At 41.7% G+C, this 15,443-nt stretch overlaps 1 protein-coding gene across 7 annotated transcripts in view; it reads left to right on the top strand.

Annotated features, from left to right (window-relative positions):
- Positions 1-15,443, top strand: part of NRP1 (neuropilin 1) — a 159,548-nt gene that overhangs the window by 112,748 nt on the left and 31,357 nt on the right. For all 7 annotated transcript variants that reach the window (XM_050805265.1, XM_050805264.1, XM_050805266.1 and 4 more), the window contains 2 exons: positions 1,948-2,092; positions 10,099-10,430. In XM_050805265.1, coding sequence (XP_050661222.1) covers positions 1,948-2,092; positions 10,099-10,430 — 477 coding nt within the window. The remainder of the gene's footprint in view (positions 1-1,947; positions 2,093-10,098; positions 10,431-15,443) is intronic.

The raw sequence follows: 15,443 nt of genomic DNA, 5'->3' as shown, positions 1-15,443 counted from the left end.
GGTGCCCCCATAAGGAGAGCACCATCGCTGGGGGCCCTCCTACCCTGGCAGCTACCCGTTACTCTTTGTCACACAAAAATGCTCCCACACAGATTGATTTCCAGGGGGAGATGCTGATGTAGGGCAGAAATCAAAAGGCCATCACAGACGGATAAATTAGGATATCAGGTAGTCTCTGGAGAGAGATCAGGCTAAAAACTGACTTTTTTAAACAAAAATAGAGACAGGGTCTTGCTCTGTCACCCATGCTGGAGTGCAGTGGTGAAATCATAGCTCACTGCAGCCTTAAACTCCTGGGCTCAAGCCATCCTCCCAGCTAAATCTCCCCAGTAGCTAGGACCACAAGTATGCACTACCACAATGCCTGGCTAATTTTTTTTTTTTTTTTTTTTTTTTTTTTTTTTTTTGGGAGAGTTGGAGTCTCACTATGTTGCCCAGGCTGGTCTCAAACTCCTAGTCTCAAGCAGTCCTCCTGCCTCGGCCTCCTAAAGTTCTAGAAGTACAGGCATGAGCCACCACACCCAGCCACAACCAACTCTATAAAGCATTTGACCACCAGCCTGACTTTCACAAGCCCTTTCTCCCAGGAGGAAGAGCAGGACTTGGGAAACCATGGACCTCCTTCATGTCCTCACCTGGAAAGGTGGGGAGGAAGCTGCGCACCTCGGGTGAGCCCCATGATGCTCCAGTTATGCAGCCTAAGAGGAGGGGTCTGACCCAGCTGTGCAGAGAAGCATGGTGCTGAATGCACGAGGCCCGAAACTAACTGAGAAACGTCACCACTCCACGGCTGAAGTAAAATCCGGGAAAGGGTAGGCAGAGTATTCTGTGATGGCAAAGTCTCCAGTCCTCAGAGATCTTACTGGAGAATGCTACTGCAGCTCCCCCGCCCAGGCAGAGTGGCCCCCACTAGTCCTTGTGGGAAACATCCATTGGTGCCCGGCATGCATTACATTTGCAGTCACATGCCTCATCTTTCTTAGAATAAAATGACTCGCTTTAAAACTAGAAGCAGAATCCCAGCACTTTGGGAGATGGAGGCAGGCGGATGACTTGAGGTAAGAAATTCAAGACCAGCCTGGCCAACCAACATGGTGAAACCCCATCTGTACTGAAAGAGACAAAAATTAGCCAGGCGTGGTGGCAGGTGCCTGTAATCCCAGCTACTCAGGAGGCCTGAGGCAGGAGAATTGCTTGAACCTGGGAGGCGGAGGCTGCAGTGAGCCGAGATTGCACCACTGCACTCCAGCCTGGCTGACAGAGCAAGACTCCGTCTCAAATCAATGAATGAATGAATCAATCAATCAATCAATCTTGAAGCACAAGTCCTGGAAAAGCTGATTTTTAGATAAAAATAATTTATAACTCAGTTTTGACTTTGACCACTAAAACATAATTTTACCAATAATCAAAAAAGGATTAAAGTCACGCATTAGTGTGGGAGACAAGATCTTCTGTCAAGGAATGAAGTCAAAGGGGAGAACACTGTTTGACCTAGTACTGTAGCTGCAAACACAACCTAGAATTTCAAAAAGCCAGACCCTACACTGAAACCAAAAAGCATCCCTTCTGGGGGTTCTTGGGAAAGTCAAACAGTGAGTTTCCATGACACGTCTACAGTATTATTTTGGTCCTCTGGTAAAGTTAATAGTTTCACACTTTTTAGATAATAGCATGCATTCTTTAATCAATATTATCCATGTAATTAGTGCTTTTAAAGGCTCTAGCCTCTCAGAAAATTGAATCGATGATTAGGACAGTATTCTATATTAGACATCATTCTGATTGCTAATAGAAAAAATTAACATAGCAGGTTATTAACGCCGTCTCATCCTTGATCGACAATGCTGAAATTGTAAATACTTTTTACAACCACTTGTGAAAACACACTTTTGGATTTAAATTCAAAACCTCTGCTAAAGAAAGGCACTTTTTTTCCCCATACAGCTCTTTCAGGGAAACACCAACCCCACAGACGTTGTGGTTGCAGTATTCCCCAAGCCACTGATAACTCGATTTGTCCGAATCAAGCCTGCAACTTGGGAAACTGGCATATCTCTGAGATTTGAAGTATATGGTTGCAAGATAACAGGTAAGCTGTGGAAGATTGAAGACTGAATCTTCCAAGTCGAAGATTGTCTTGTTTTGATTTATGCAAACCTTTAAATACGGGGTGAATGAATTTGTAAATGCAATAATTTTTATTTGATAATAAAAGCATCTACTTTGGATTTAGAGAAATCCAAGTTCAATTCCTGCCTTACTACTCACTAGCAGATTGTTTTGGTCAATATACTTACCTTTCAAAGCTTTAGTTATCTCAACTGGGAAATAGTCATAATTATTTACATCATACAGCCTAGTTGTGTTGATGCATTATTATTAGATAATGGATATAAAACACATAGTACAGCCTGGTATGTGGTAGGTATTTGTTTACTGGTACCTTTTCCACTAGACTGTAAGCTGCGTGAAGGCAAGTATCATGCCTTTCATCTCTGCTTCCTGGATACTGACTACTACTTAGTAGATTTACAGTAACTAACTGTTGCATGAAACATTCTCCAGCAGTTTTATTTATTTCTTTGTTTCTTTATTTTGAGACGGGGTCTTACTCTGTCATTCAGGCTGCAGTGCAGTGGCATGATCATAACTCACTGCACCCTCAACCTTCCAGGTTCAAGCGATGCTCCTACCTCTGCCTCTCAAATACATGTGGGAGAACATGAGGGCACCAGTATAGACAACTAATTGTAACCCCTATGTTGCTTGGGCTTGTCTCAAATTCCTGGGCTCAAGCTATCCTCCCACCTCGGCCTCCCAAAGTGCTGGGATTACAGGTGTGAGCTATTGCTCCTGGCCAGCTATGTCTATTTATTTATTTATTTATTTATTTATTTTATTTAGTTTTTTGAGACCGAGTCTCACTCTGTCACCCAAGCTGGAGTGCAGTGATGTGATCTTGGCTCACGGCACCCTCCACCTCCTAGGTTCCAGCAATTCTCCTGCTTCAGCTTCCTGGTACTACTACAGTAGCTGGTACTACTACAGGTTCACACCACCACACCTGGCTAATTTTTGTATTTTTAGTAGAGACGGGGTTTCATCATGTTGGCCAGTCTGGTCTTGAACTCCTGACCTCAGGTGATCCACCTGCCTCAGGCCCCCAAAGTGCTGGGATTACAGGCATGAGCCACCGCGCTCTGCCTGTCCATTTATTTTCTTGCATGACTATGTCATATTCTGCAGTATATAGCAGTCATATTAGAATTCCTTTCCATTTTAGTAAATACATTGCCAAACTTTCATTGAAACAACCACCGGCACCAAAAAATACCAGTACAATGTGATCTTCATGGTAAGCTTGAAAGTTCAAAGGCAGAATCAGTTGACCCACTCACTAAAAAGTAATTAAAAGCAAACAATGTCTAAAAGTCTTTGAACTACCTTTTAATATTATGTTATATATGTATTTAGGGTATTTAATTTTTTATTCCATTTTTATGTTTATCCTTTTTAGTTTAGTTATTTTTAGACGAGAAGAATACTGACTTTGGAAGGAAAAAAAAATCACTTTGGCAATGTTCCATGAAATTACAAGCAATTTTGAGAAGAGCTAATGAACAGGAAAAACTACACTTGTTGATAGTAGAGTTCAGTTTGGAAAGTAAAAACCAACATTGGATTTTTTAATAAAAAATTTATTTATTTCCACCCCGTAGATGGACTTGTTTATTATTTTAGGACCTAAGACTTAGAAAGTTCAAGGCCTTCAAGGCAGGAATTGAGTGGAGAGGGGTTTGAAAGAAGAAAGGACATTGAAAAGTTAGATATAACCTTGGCTTTATTTTCTATCAGCAGTTAGATGACAGAAAGTTCTAGGTCATTTTCAGAGCATGACAAATTTGTGCTGTTATTCATAAATTTGTAGAAATAAGGCTATTCGAGGTTTGGGTGGAATTTTCTGGCCCATTTCTTCAACCTTATCTCATGTCATTGTATTTTAAAAAATGAGGTAAACTCATAAAGACTCCAAACATGTTAGCCAAAACTCTGAATTTCCAGGCTCTTAGAGATTTATGTCATATCCTTTTAGTTGAATAGAATTTTTTTTAATACCTAAATTGTCCTTTTTAATTTTCACAAGGATTTCCCTGAGAGGTAATTCTAGGAATGTGAGCAAAGAAGGTAAATAATTTGTTCAATTTTTAAAAATAGTTAAATGATCTAGTTATGTAAATTTAGATGTCTAAAATAGCATATCCTAATATTTTCATACATAATTAAGTAGCCGTTTTTCAAATAAGGTGCTTCCTTTCAGTTCCCAGTGCTAGTCTCTTAATCATAGTCTCCACTATACTTTTAAATAGTTTCTCTCTAGTAAAATGGCTCTAGTCTCCAAATAATTGCTACAGGCAGGTTTTTGGAGAGGCTAACACATTGCAATGATAGTCACATGGACAGAAGCTAGGCAGACATGTCCAGGCTTGACTATGGACTGTCCACTTAGTGTATGTGTGACCGACCATGGGTAAGACACTGAGACTCACTCTGATCTCCATTTTCTGGTCTGTGAGGTTCACCTTAATGCAACTATAATGAGGAGTAAATGAAAGAAAATTTGGAACACCCCTGGCTTAAAGTAAGTGCTCACTAAATGGTATCCGTTAGATTAAAATAGTACACGGCACTCAATACATTGAACCTAGCATATGCCCCGGCAAGCAGAGCTTCTAATAAGACAGTAATTTCAACTTTTTCTTCTTGATTATCAGAAGCAGATAATCTTCATTTTCTTGAGGCTACAGTCCCCTTGAGTGGAGATTAATGAAAGGAGGACTACAGTATCCCTGCTGGACTAGATGGTCCAGGAGAGCAGGGGACCTGTTTGCCTCATTTTCTGTTGTGTCCTGTATGCCTGGAACATAACAAATGTTTGGTGGTTACTTTTGAATGAATGAAGTGCAGTTCTATCCAAACCTTCTGAGAAACAAATGGCCGGACCTCAAAGTTTCACCCTGTCGAGTAGTCATAATTCAATCTGGATTTTGTTTAAGCCTACCTAATCAAAAGTTACTGCTTGAACACATCACTTGGCTTCCAAAGCCACTAGAGCCCCAAGTTTTACCCTAATTTTTTGATTCAGAAATTATTTTTTAGAAATATAGTAATCCTGGGCTGGGCACTATGGCTCACGCCAGCACTTTGGGAGGCTGAGGTGGGCGGATCAAGAGGTCAAGAGATCGAGACCATCCTGGCTAACACAGTGAAATCCCATCTGTACTAAAAATATAAAAAATTAGCCAGGCCCAGTGGTGGGCACCTGCAGTCTCAGCTACTTAGGAGGATGAGGCAGGAGAATGGTGTGAACCCAGGAGGCGGAGCTTACAGTGAGCCGAGATCATGCCACTGGCCACTGCACTCCAGCCTGGGCAACAGAGTAAGACTCCATCTAAAAAAAAAAAAACAAAAGAAAGAAAAAGGAAATATAGTAATCCTGGAAACTTCAGTTTGTCACCATATAGAGATATAAAGAAAATAAGATTGGAACAAACCATCCTGCTTTATAGGTGATTGATGAAAGGCATTTTCATTATTTTGACAAAGTAGGCTTCATCATTTTGGCAGAGGTGGAAATTGATGAAAATCACGTTGGACGATGCCTGCTTAACACACTGTGAACTCTGCTGTCTTCTGTTATTAACCAGAAGTCTGTTACCCGGCACTTCAACACATATTCATGTGCTCCTAAGTCAATCAGAATTCACAATGATGATCTCAGACACCATAATATCCAGAGGTACTTTCTGAGTCATCAAGGAAAGATTAAATTATGCTCATTCAGGGTCTCCCATCGAATGCAGTTATTACTTTCTCATTATTTGGAAATTGGTTAACTGGATATTTGATTTACCAGTATACCTCAGTTTTTCTATTAAAGCTGAGTACAGAGATTTACTGTAAAATAATATCACTGAAAATAACCACCTCAATCCTCCATTACAAAACTAATTTCTCCCTTCCATCATGAAGTGGTCTTAAGCTTTCCCAACAAGGTTGCCAAGTGAAATACAAAATGTCCAGTTAAATTTGATGCAGACAAACACGACATAATTTTTCAGAATAAGTATGTCCCATGCAATATTTGAGACATACGTATACTAAAAAATCATTCATTATTTCTCTGAATTCTAATTTCACTGGGCATCTTGTTTCTTGCTTTGTTGTTTGTTTGCTAAATCTTGCAACACTATTTCCAAAGGGTTTGACCTGTACCAGGCTGACCTGTACCAGCCTGTTATGAAGGGACAGAGTTAAACACTATCATCTCATTCAAACCTTGAATTAATTGTTAATGTAATTTTTCTCCAAATTATTGTTAAAAGTGAGTCAAATAGTTTTCAGTCAAAGGTAAATCAAGTTGCCTCTTCATTTTTTTTTTTGTTTTGTTTTAATGAGGCAGCCATATGGAAGGAGTAAGTCTCACTTTGCACCATGGATATGTTGGCTAAATGGGGGCAGGACATCACTAAGTCTGTTAATACAGAAACTATGCCCCAGCTGAGTCTGCTTGAGAAAAAGGGCATTAATCTGGTGACGGTTCTGCTCTCCTTACAGTATTCAAGTTAATTATGTTTTCCTCCAAATGGTAACATCTGGTCCCCATTACCAGCTAAACATTGCCTTTCTAAAAGCTTGTTTGGAATCAGGCAGGTATGAACACCGTGGCCAAAAAAATGGCACTCTATTTTTAACACTATAGTTTCATAGTCCCTTAGTAAAATTGTTTTTGTAAATCTTTTTTTAATCCCGACTGAGTATATTCTTGGTTTCCAGATCCCAGCCTGGAGCAAACACTGTGGTTGAATTACAGGAAAGGGCACTTGGGAAAATGACAGCTGCCTTTTATTGTATTAAGTTGATTCATTCAACAAATATTTGTTGAGCAAATACTATGTATAAAACAGGGCATGAAGAGTCATAGAAAACAGAAAAATATGACTTAGTTCATGTCCTCAAAGAAGTTAAAATCTGGGGAGGCAGAGAGCAGCATTCCAAAGAACTAAATGTGCTCATCAGCGTTTGAGGGCCGGGTGTGGTGGCTCAAACCTGGGACCACAGTATTTGGGAGGCAAAAGATCTTTTGAGCCCAGTAGTTTTGAGAGCAGCCTTGGAAAAATAGCAAGACCAAAAAAATAAAAAATTAGCCAATCATGGTAGCATCTGCATGTCGTCCTAGCTACTCAGGAGGCTGAGGTGGGAGGATTGCTTGAGGCCAAGGGTTCAAGGCTGCAGTAAGCCATGATCATACCACTCCACTCCAGCCTGGGTGACAGAGTGAGACCCTGTCTCTTAAAAAAAAAAAAAAAAAAGGCTGGGGAGGCCCAGGCACGGTGGCTCACACCTGTAATCCCAGCACTCTGGGAGGCCAAGGCAGGCTTCACGAGGTCAGGAGATCAAGACCATCTTGCTAACATGGTGAAACCCCTTCTCTACTAAAAATACCAAAAATTAGCCATTCATAGTGACAGGTGCCTGTAGTCCCAGCTACTTGGGAGGCTGAGGCAGGAGAATGGCGTGAACCCGGGAGGCGGAGCTTGCAGTGAGCTGAGATCACCCCACGCACTCCAGCCTGGGCGACATAGTGAGACTCCGTCTCAAAAAAAAAAAAAAAAAAAGAAAAAAGAAAAAAGGGACATGCAAATAAAGTGGTGTGAAGAGGCCCAGAAATGGAAAACTGTGTCTGGTTACGGAGAACAGAAAAACCGAGTAAGTGATGTGGCATTCGAAAACAGGTCAGGATTTTAAGCAGTTCAGATCATGGAAAGTGTAAGATGATGGGGAATTCCTTGCTGAGGGAATAGAAAGAAAGCCTCCAGACTCCCAGAAGTAAGGAAGTTCTTCATGTCAATTGGCACCGGTTAAAGGAGTGAATGGGGAGAGAGGCCTTGCAAGGACATGATATGGAAGGCCTGCATGCCTGATTGAAAATGACATGCATAATTTCTAGACAAGAAGGCAGTGAATGTCTGAGTAAAGAAATGACGTGATTTGGACCATAGAACTCTTGTGGAAAGTATCTGAATAATTAATTCTTAAGGTTCAGCTGATAACATGGACTTAGTTTAATTGCATTAGATGTTTGCCTCTCACTTAGGGGTAGTTATATTTTTAGGCTAACTTTTTATTACATTATGCAGGATTGAGTTGCTTCAAAGAAAAATAGGTTATCATTCCTGCACATGTTCTTGATTGGGACATACAGTTTATAAAGGAAAATAATTGAAGTGTTGGACGTTTTGTCATTAAGCCATCGTTGAATTCATCAATGACTGATGCTCTCCTTGTGCTCAGAAGCTACTTGGGCTGCTTTAGAAGACATAAAAAGGTCTATGGTGCTGTTCGTTGCCTTCAAAGATCTTACAGTCTTGCTGTGGGTATATCACTAACAATCTTGCAGCCTTAGAGAGCAGTGGAATGCTGAGCTCTGTGCTACTTACATCATATTTCTGAGATGGGAGAGCTCAGAATAAATGCTGGAGTAGCTTGAAAAGCTTTTTTGAGTCTTAAGCTGGGTTTTGAGCAAAGGCAATGATGAGGATAACGTCTATACTGTATGAGAAGAGAATTGGTTAACTGAGATGTATTGTCAGTAATAGAAAATCAAATTAGGCAAATGGGATGAAATCAAAATGAGGGTCTTGAACACCAGATCGAGTTTTGATATCTTCCCATCAGTAATGGAAAACCATCGCACATTTTCAAAAGATTTCTCTTTTATATCATGGGGTAAAATATACATAACATAAAATGTACTGCTTTAACAATTTTCAACCACTTTTAACCATTTTCATTTTATCATTGTACATTTTTAAGTGTACAATTCTGTGGCATTAAGTACAGTCACATTGCTGTGCAAGCATCACCTTATTTCCAGAATTTTATAATCATCTCAGACTGAAACTCTGCACCCATGAAACATTAACTCTCCCAATCTCCGTTTCCCCCAAGCCCTGGCAACCACCATTTTGCTTTCTGTCTCTATGAATCTGACTGATCTAGTGATAGGCTACTCATATCCATGGAATCAGACCATATTTGTCCTCTTTGTGTCGGGCTTCTTTCACTTAGCAGTGGAGATTTTTGAGGATGAGAATGACATGGTTAAAACAACATTTTCTGAAAAGTTAGATAGCAGTTGGTGTAGTGGAGATTCAGAGTGGGGTCTGGGAGGCCAACCAAGAGCTCATGTAGCACCCTGGCCAGAGCGCTCGGATCAGGATAAATCCAGAAGAAAGGAAGGAGGCGACAAGGGTTTTGTTGCTTTCTTTTACTTAACAAAAACACAACAGGATTTGGCAGCCAAACGGAAATGACAAGATGACTAGCCAGGAACTGGATGATTAGTGATGCCACCAATTAAAAGACAGGGTTCAGTGAAAGGGTGCAGTATCCAGGGAAAGGACTGTCTTAGTCTGCTGATGGTACATTTGAGATGACGATGAGACATTCTTGTGGAAAGTCCCCAATGCAATTAGAAATAGGGGTGGGGGGAAGGGTTGCGGGGGATCGTGGTCACTATTCTTCCACACTCAATTCAAACGTCACCTGCCCTGGGAGGTCCTCTCTTACCCCTGCAGGCTAAGTCATGCATTTCTTCTCTTTACCTCTGCATCATTGTCTCTTTACCTTCGTTTTAGCAACTTTCCTGCTGTTGGAATAACTTCTATGCACATCTCCAATCCATCATAAACTATCAACTTCTCTGAAGCAGGGCCAGTACTTGATCCAGGGATAAATTCTGGATACCAAAGAGATTGAAATATGAATACTAAACTTAGAAGACCTCATAGCAGGGGGAATGTATCTTTTATTGAAGATTTGCCTTACTGGGATGTGAGTGTAGAGATAGGAATTCTGACAGCGCAGGAGGAAAGTTTGAGGGAGGGAAGAGTTACTGTAAAATAATCCAGAGACTGAAAATTGCGTATGATTGGGTACCAAGTCATGTCTTTATTCCATATGTTGTATTTTCTTTCTTAGCATGGAGTCGCCCAGAAAATCATTTTACATTATCTATTTCATTTCACCTCCCAGATTATCCTTGCTCCGGAATGTTGGGTATGGTGTCTGGACTTATTTCTGACTCCCAGATCACATCATCCAACCAAGGGGACAGAAACTGGATGCCTGAAAACATCCGCCTGGTAACCAGTCGCTCCGGCTGGGCACTGCCACCCGCACCTCATTCCTACGTCAATGAGTGGCTCCAAATAGACCTGGGGGAGGAGAAGATCGTGAGGGGCATCATCATTCAGGGTGGGAAGCACCGAGAGAACAAGGTATTCATGAGGAAGTTCAAGATCGGGTACAGCAACAACGGCTCCGACTGGAAGATGATCATGGACGACAGCAAACGCAAGGCAAAGGTGAGGGCTGGGGACTGGCAGGAAGTCGTCCCTTGCGTCCTTAACTTCCATCAAGGGCCTCTGGCATTCTCCTGAGGAAGGGCTTCTTTTTTTTTTTTTTTTTTTTTTTTTTTTTGAGACGGAGTTTTCGCTCTTGTTGCCCAGGCTGGAGTGCAATGGCGCGATCTCAGCTCATTGCACCCTCTGCCTCCCGGGTTCAAGTGATTCTCCTGCCTCAGCCTCCTGAGTAGCTGGGGTTACAGGCATGCGCCACCACACCAGGCTAATTTTTTGTATTTTTAGTATAGACAAGGTTTCCCCATGTTGGTCAGGTTGGTCTCGAACTCCCAACCAGGTGATCTGCCCATCTCGATCTTCCAAAGTGAAGGGCTTCTTCTTATTTCCTTCCAGCCAGGACATCATAGGAGGTGTGTCATGGGGTCAGTAAGACCCTTGATTCTAGGAAGACTGGAATATGGCATGAAAAGCGATGTCTGAGATCACATGCAAAAGAATTGCATTGCTGGTCCCATTCCCTGCCTGGAGGGAAGGAGGGACAGCTCAACAGGCAGACAGGAGACAGGGAAGCCCGGGGCTGACAGCAGCTATCCAGCCAGTGCTCAGAACCCCTTGCAGACACCACTCAGTCATTTGGGTCTGCCCTTCCCCCATCTCTCACCTACCTGTAGTTTAAGTGTTTTGTTTTTTGATATACATTTTAATTATGGGCCAGGCGCGGGCGTGGTGGTTCACGCCTGTAATCCTAGCACTTTGGGAGGCTGAGTCAGGCTCATTGTCTGAGCTCAGGAGGTCTAGACCAGCCTGGACAGCACAGTGAAGCGCCGTCTCTACTAAAATACAAGAAATTAGCAGGGTGTGGAAGCATGTGCCTGTAGTCCTAGCTATTCTGGAGGCTGAAGCAGGAGAATTGCTTAAACCCGGGAGGCGGAGGTTTCAGTGAGCCAAGAGCGCACCACCACACTCTAGCCTGGGTGACAGAGTAAGACTCTGTCTCAAAAAAAAAAAAAAAAAAAATTAATTAATTGTGATAAAATACACATAATATACAATTTCCCATCTTAACCTTTTTAGTGTGCAGTTCAACAGTGTTAAGTGTGTGTATATTGTGCAACCAATCTCTAGAACTTTCTCATCTTGCAAAACTGAAATTCTACACCCATTAAGCAACAACTCCCAGTCACCCTGCCCCCAGTCTCTGGTGACCACCTCCACTTTCTGTCTCTGTGAATTCAAACCATTTTAGGGACCTCAAACTGTATTTGTCTTTTTGTGATTGCTTTATGTCACTTAGGATAATGTCTTCACGGGCCATCGGTGTTGTAGCATTGTGTCAGAATTTCCATCCTTCACAAGGTTGGATAATATTCATTGTCTGTTTATACCACACTTTGTTTATCCATTCACCCACTGATGGATAGTTGAATTGCTGCCACCTTTAGCTATTGTGAATAATGCTTAAGTATATTTCTTTTTTTTTTGAAATGGAGTCTCGCTCTGTTGCCCAGGCTGGAGTGCAGTGGCACAATCTCGGCTCACTGCAAGCTGCGCCTCCTGGGTTCAAGTCATTCTCCTGCCTCAGCCTTCCGAGTAGCTGGGATTACAGGTGCCTGCCACCACACCAGCTAATTTTTTGTATTTTTAGTAGAGACAGGGTTTCACCATGTTAGTCAGGATGATCTCAATCTCCTGACCTCATGATCCGCCCACCTCGGCCTCCCAAAGTGCTGAGATTACAGGCGTGAGTCACCGTGCCGGGCTTTAAGTATATTTCTTTACACACTGAACCCTTTTAAGATGCAGTAGGCTTTTGATAATCCAGTGAAAAGAAAAGGAAATCTCAACACAAAAATATTCCAACATTCACCAAAATGCAAGGTATAATTTTTTTCAACCAAACAGATCTACCTCAGTCATTATATTTTACTTAGAGTGATGGCTAAATTTATTTGCCAGCATACAACAGCAACTTGGAAAGGATACCCTGGAGTGTGCTGGGTGGCCCAGAAGCTGGTTTAGGATTCAAATTATGGACCAACCTACAGACAACCAGCAGTTTAAGTTCTGTGTGCAGTGTGGGAATTATATTCAGCAATGATATTTCTCATACCAACACAACTGACCTTTTGGTCTTAGCCTTTCCATCCCTTCTTTGGCCACGACCTACTCCTCTTGTGAAAAACAGATTTTAGCTTATTGAAGGGACTATTATCCTCACTCCCTCTCTAAGCAAGTGTGGGAATTTGGCTTAATATAGTGACTCAGGCCAGAGGCATCGCAGGCAGCAAAGAAGCCAGGCTGTGTCACCAGCTCCCACTCCCTCCAGATGTGAACCCTCCAAGGAAACCGCCGGCTACCACTAGCGCAGCAGGCCACTGACAGGGCTGGGTGCCATCAGAAATATCTGAATCTCTCTCCCATCTCTCCCTTCCTGAACTTGTGGTTTCTAAAATATTTTCAGTGTTATATTTATCTCTCTGTGCAGCTACCTTTTTTCTTGTCTCCAGTTCATTTTCCCCTTTTGTGCCTTGTTTGGGGGGAAGAAAAAGCAAAAAAAAAAAAAAAAAAAAAAAAAAAAAAAAATCAGAAACTGGAGTTCCCTTCTGAGTGGATCTTTTCTGAGAAGCAGTGAGCTCTGACTGCATCAGAAAGTGTGAATATGCTGCAAATCAACAACTTCCTGCTGCTGGCGACGGCGGCGTGTGCTGGTGTGACATGTTCTTCAACACTAGGGCTCTGAGAGAGAAAGAAAACAAGTCACCATATGCTTTTGATAGGGTGCATCACGTGCTTCCCTGTCTCTCTATAATTCATGCGTCTGCAACCAGATCTAAAGCTATCACTCTTCTGTAGTAAATCCAGCACTGAATTCCATGAGAAGCCAACATACATCTTTCAACTTTCACAAAACACTGAATTCAAGATTGGTTGAACGTGTTGGGGTTTATTTCTAAAATATGATTCTATCCATCATTATCATCTTCCTATGATATTGAAAACCATAAAAACTTCTTCGTTGTTTATATACAGCCTAATCTATGATTCCTTAACCCACCCTTCCAGTGAAATAAAATCTCTAAGACGAAAAAAGAAACGGGTGAAAATCTTCCATTTTAGAGTGGCACATGGTTTTTAATTATATGAAGATTTTTAAAACATGCTATATTTAATTTTACAAGTGAAGGCTACCTCTTAAGATGCCAAGTACCTTTTATGTAAAAGTAAAATGAGCACTCTGTTTTGTGAAATCCACAGCACTTGGATGGATTTAAATTTTCAATGCCCTTTCCTCACTCTCTACCCCAAAAATAGTGTGTAATGGGCAAGCTATATCAGAATCTTTGCATTAACTAGACTTTTTAGCAACAGAGAGAAGGTCCAAACACCCTAAGTCCTCATCTTCTAAAACATAATTAGCAACAGAACACAAAGAATTCATAAGTAAGTTTATTATATCAGTTAGCCTAGCTCCATATGGGTTTTCATTACTAATATTCTTCCCAGCTCAGCACTGACAGCTTTTATAATGTATTTACATAGTGTTAATTCTTTGCTCAAGTTAAAATGAAGAGATGAGCCTGGGATTCCATAGATATAAATGCTTTTCTCCTATGCTCTTTGGAGGTATGTTAACATAGACAGAACTTGCATATGTAGTAATGGTATTTTCATTATAATTAGTATCTTACTGACAACAACTTAATTGGGCCTAACAATAATATGTGTCAGAGTCTCAATTACTGGCAGCAATTGCAGTTCTATAAAGAGTGCAGAACCCCGATAGTGAATTTACTTTTGATAAAAAAAAAAAAAGAAAGCAATTTTAATTGGAAGAGGCGGGCCTATATTAGCAATGCATTTTTAAACTCCTAGAGGCTTTTCTGAGTTGGAAAAGGCCAATTAATTTACTTCTAGAACTCAGAAACCCGCTGATTCTGTTGCAACCTACCCAATCTGTCTTCACTGACATGCCTCCACTGTTTTGTTATGACATTTCCACCACCGAACAAGCACATATTAGGCTGGTTTTTGATGTCCTGACACAGCTACTGGGCATGGCTCTACTCCTGACTGGCATGGCCTGGGGCCGGCCAGCCACTCCATCTGATCTACCAGGTCTACTAGTCCAATTTGCATCAGATTAAAGACAAATTAATGAAACTAAATGTGTGGCCTTGGGCATAGATGTTTCTTGGACCATGGTGTTTTCACCTATTAAAATCAGGAGACTGGGCCGGCTCGGTGGCTCACATCTGTAATCCCAGCACTTTGGGAGGCTGAGGTGGGCATATCACCTGAGGTCAGGAGTTCGAGACCAGCCTGGCCAACATGGTGAAACCCTGTCTCTACTTAAAATACAAAAATTAGCCAGGCATGGTGGCGGGTGCCTGTAATCCCAGCTACTCTGGAGGCTGAGGCAAGATAATTGCTTGAAGGTTATCTTCAAGGTTGCAGTGAGGCAGAGGCAGTGAGCTGGAGGCAGAGGTTGCAGTGAGCTGAGATCGCACCACTGCACTCCAACCTTGGTGACAGAGCGAGACTCCGTCTTTAAAAAAATAAATAAATGAAGAGACTGGACTAGATGGTTTGTAAGGGCAGAGGCATCATCGTGGTGTGGTTAAGGGCGCCAGTTAAGACCATCTAGATTTGAGTCCTGGCTCTGCCACTTGCTGTGTGTATGGCCATGGGCCAATGACTTGACAACTCTGTGCCTCAGTTTCCTTGTCTGTAAAAGGACCATAATATAGAATTCACCTCATGGAGAATTTACCTTCATTTGGAAAATTAAATGTAACATGTTTTTAAAATCTCTGAATAGTTAAAAAATACGTGGCCAGGCATGGTGGTTCATGCCTATAATCCCAGTACTTTGGGAGGCCAAGGCAGGCAGATCACTTGAGGTCAGGAGTTCAAGACCAGCTTGGCCAACATGGTGAAACCCCATCTCTACTAAAAATACAAAAATTAGTTGGACATATTGGTGTGCACCTGCAATCCCAGCTACTTGGGAGGCTG

Source organism: Macaca thibetana, chromosome 9, assembly GCF_024542745.1.
Source record: "Macaca thibetana thibetana isolate TM-01 chromosome 9, ASM2454274v1, whole genome shotgun sequence".
Lineage (NCBI taxonomy): Eukaryota > Metazoa > Chordata > Mammalia > Primates > Cercopithecidae > Macaca > Macaca thibetana.
Note: the sequence above shows the minus strand (reverse complement) of the source record. Positions and strands in the feature narration are given on the sequence as shown.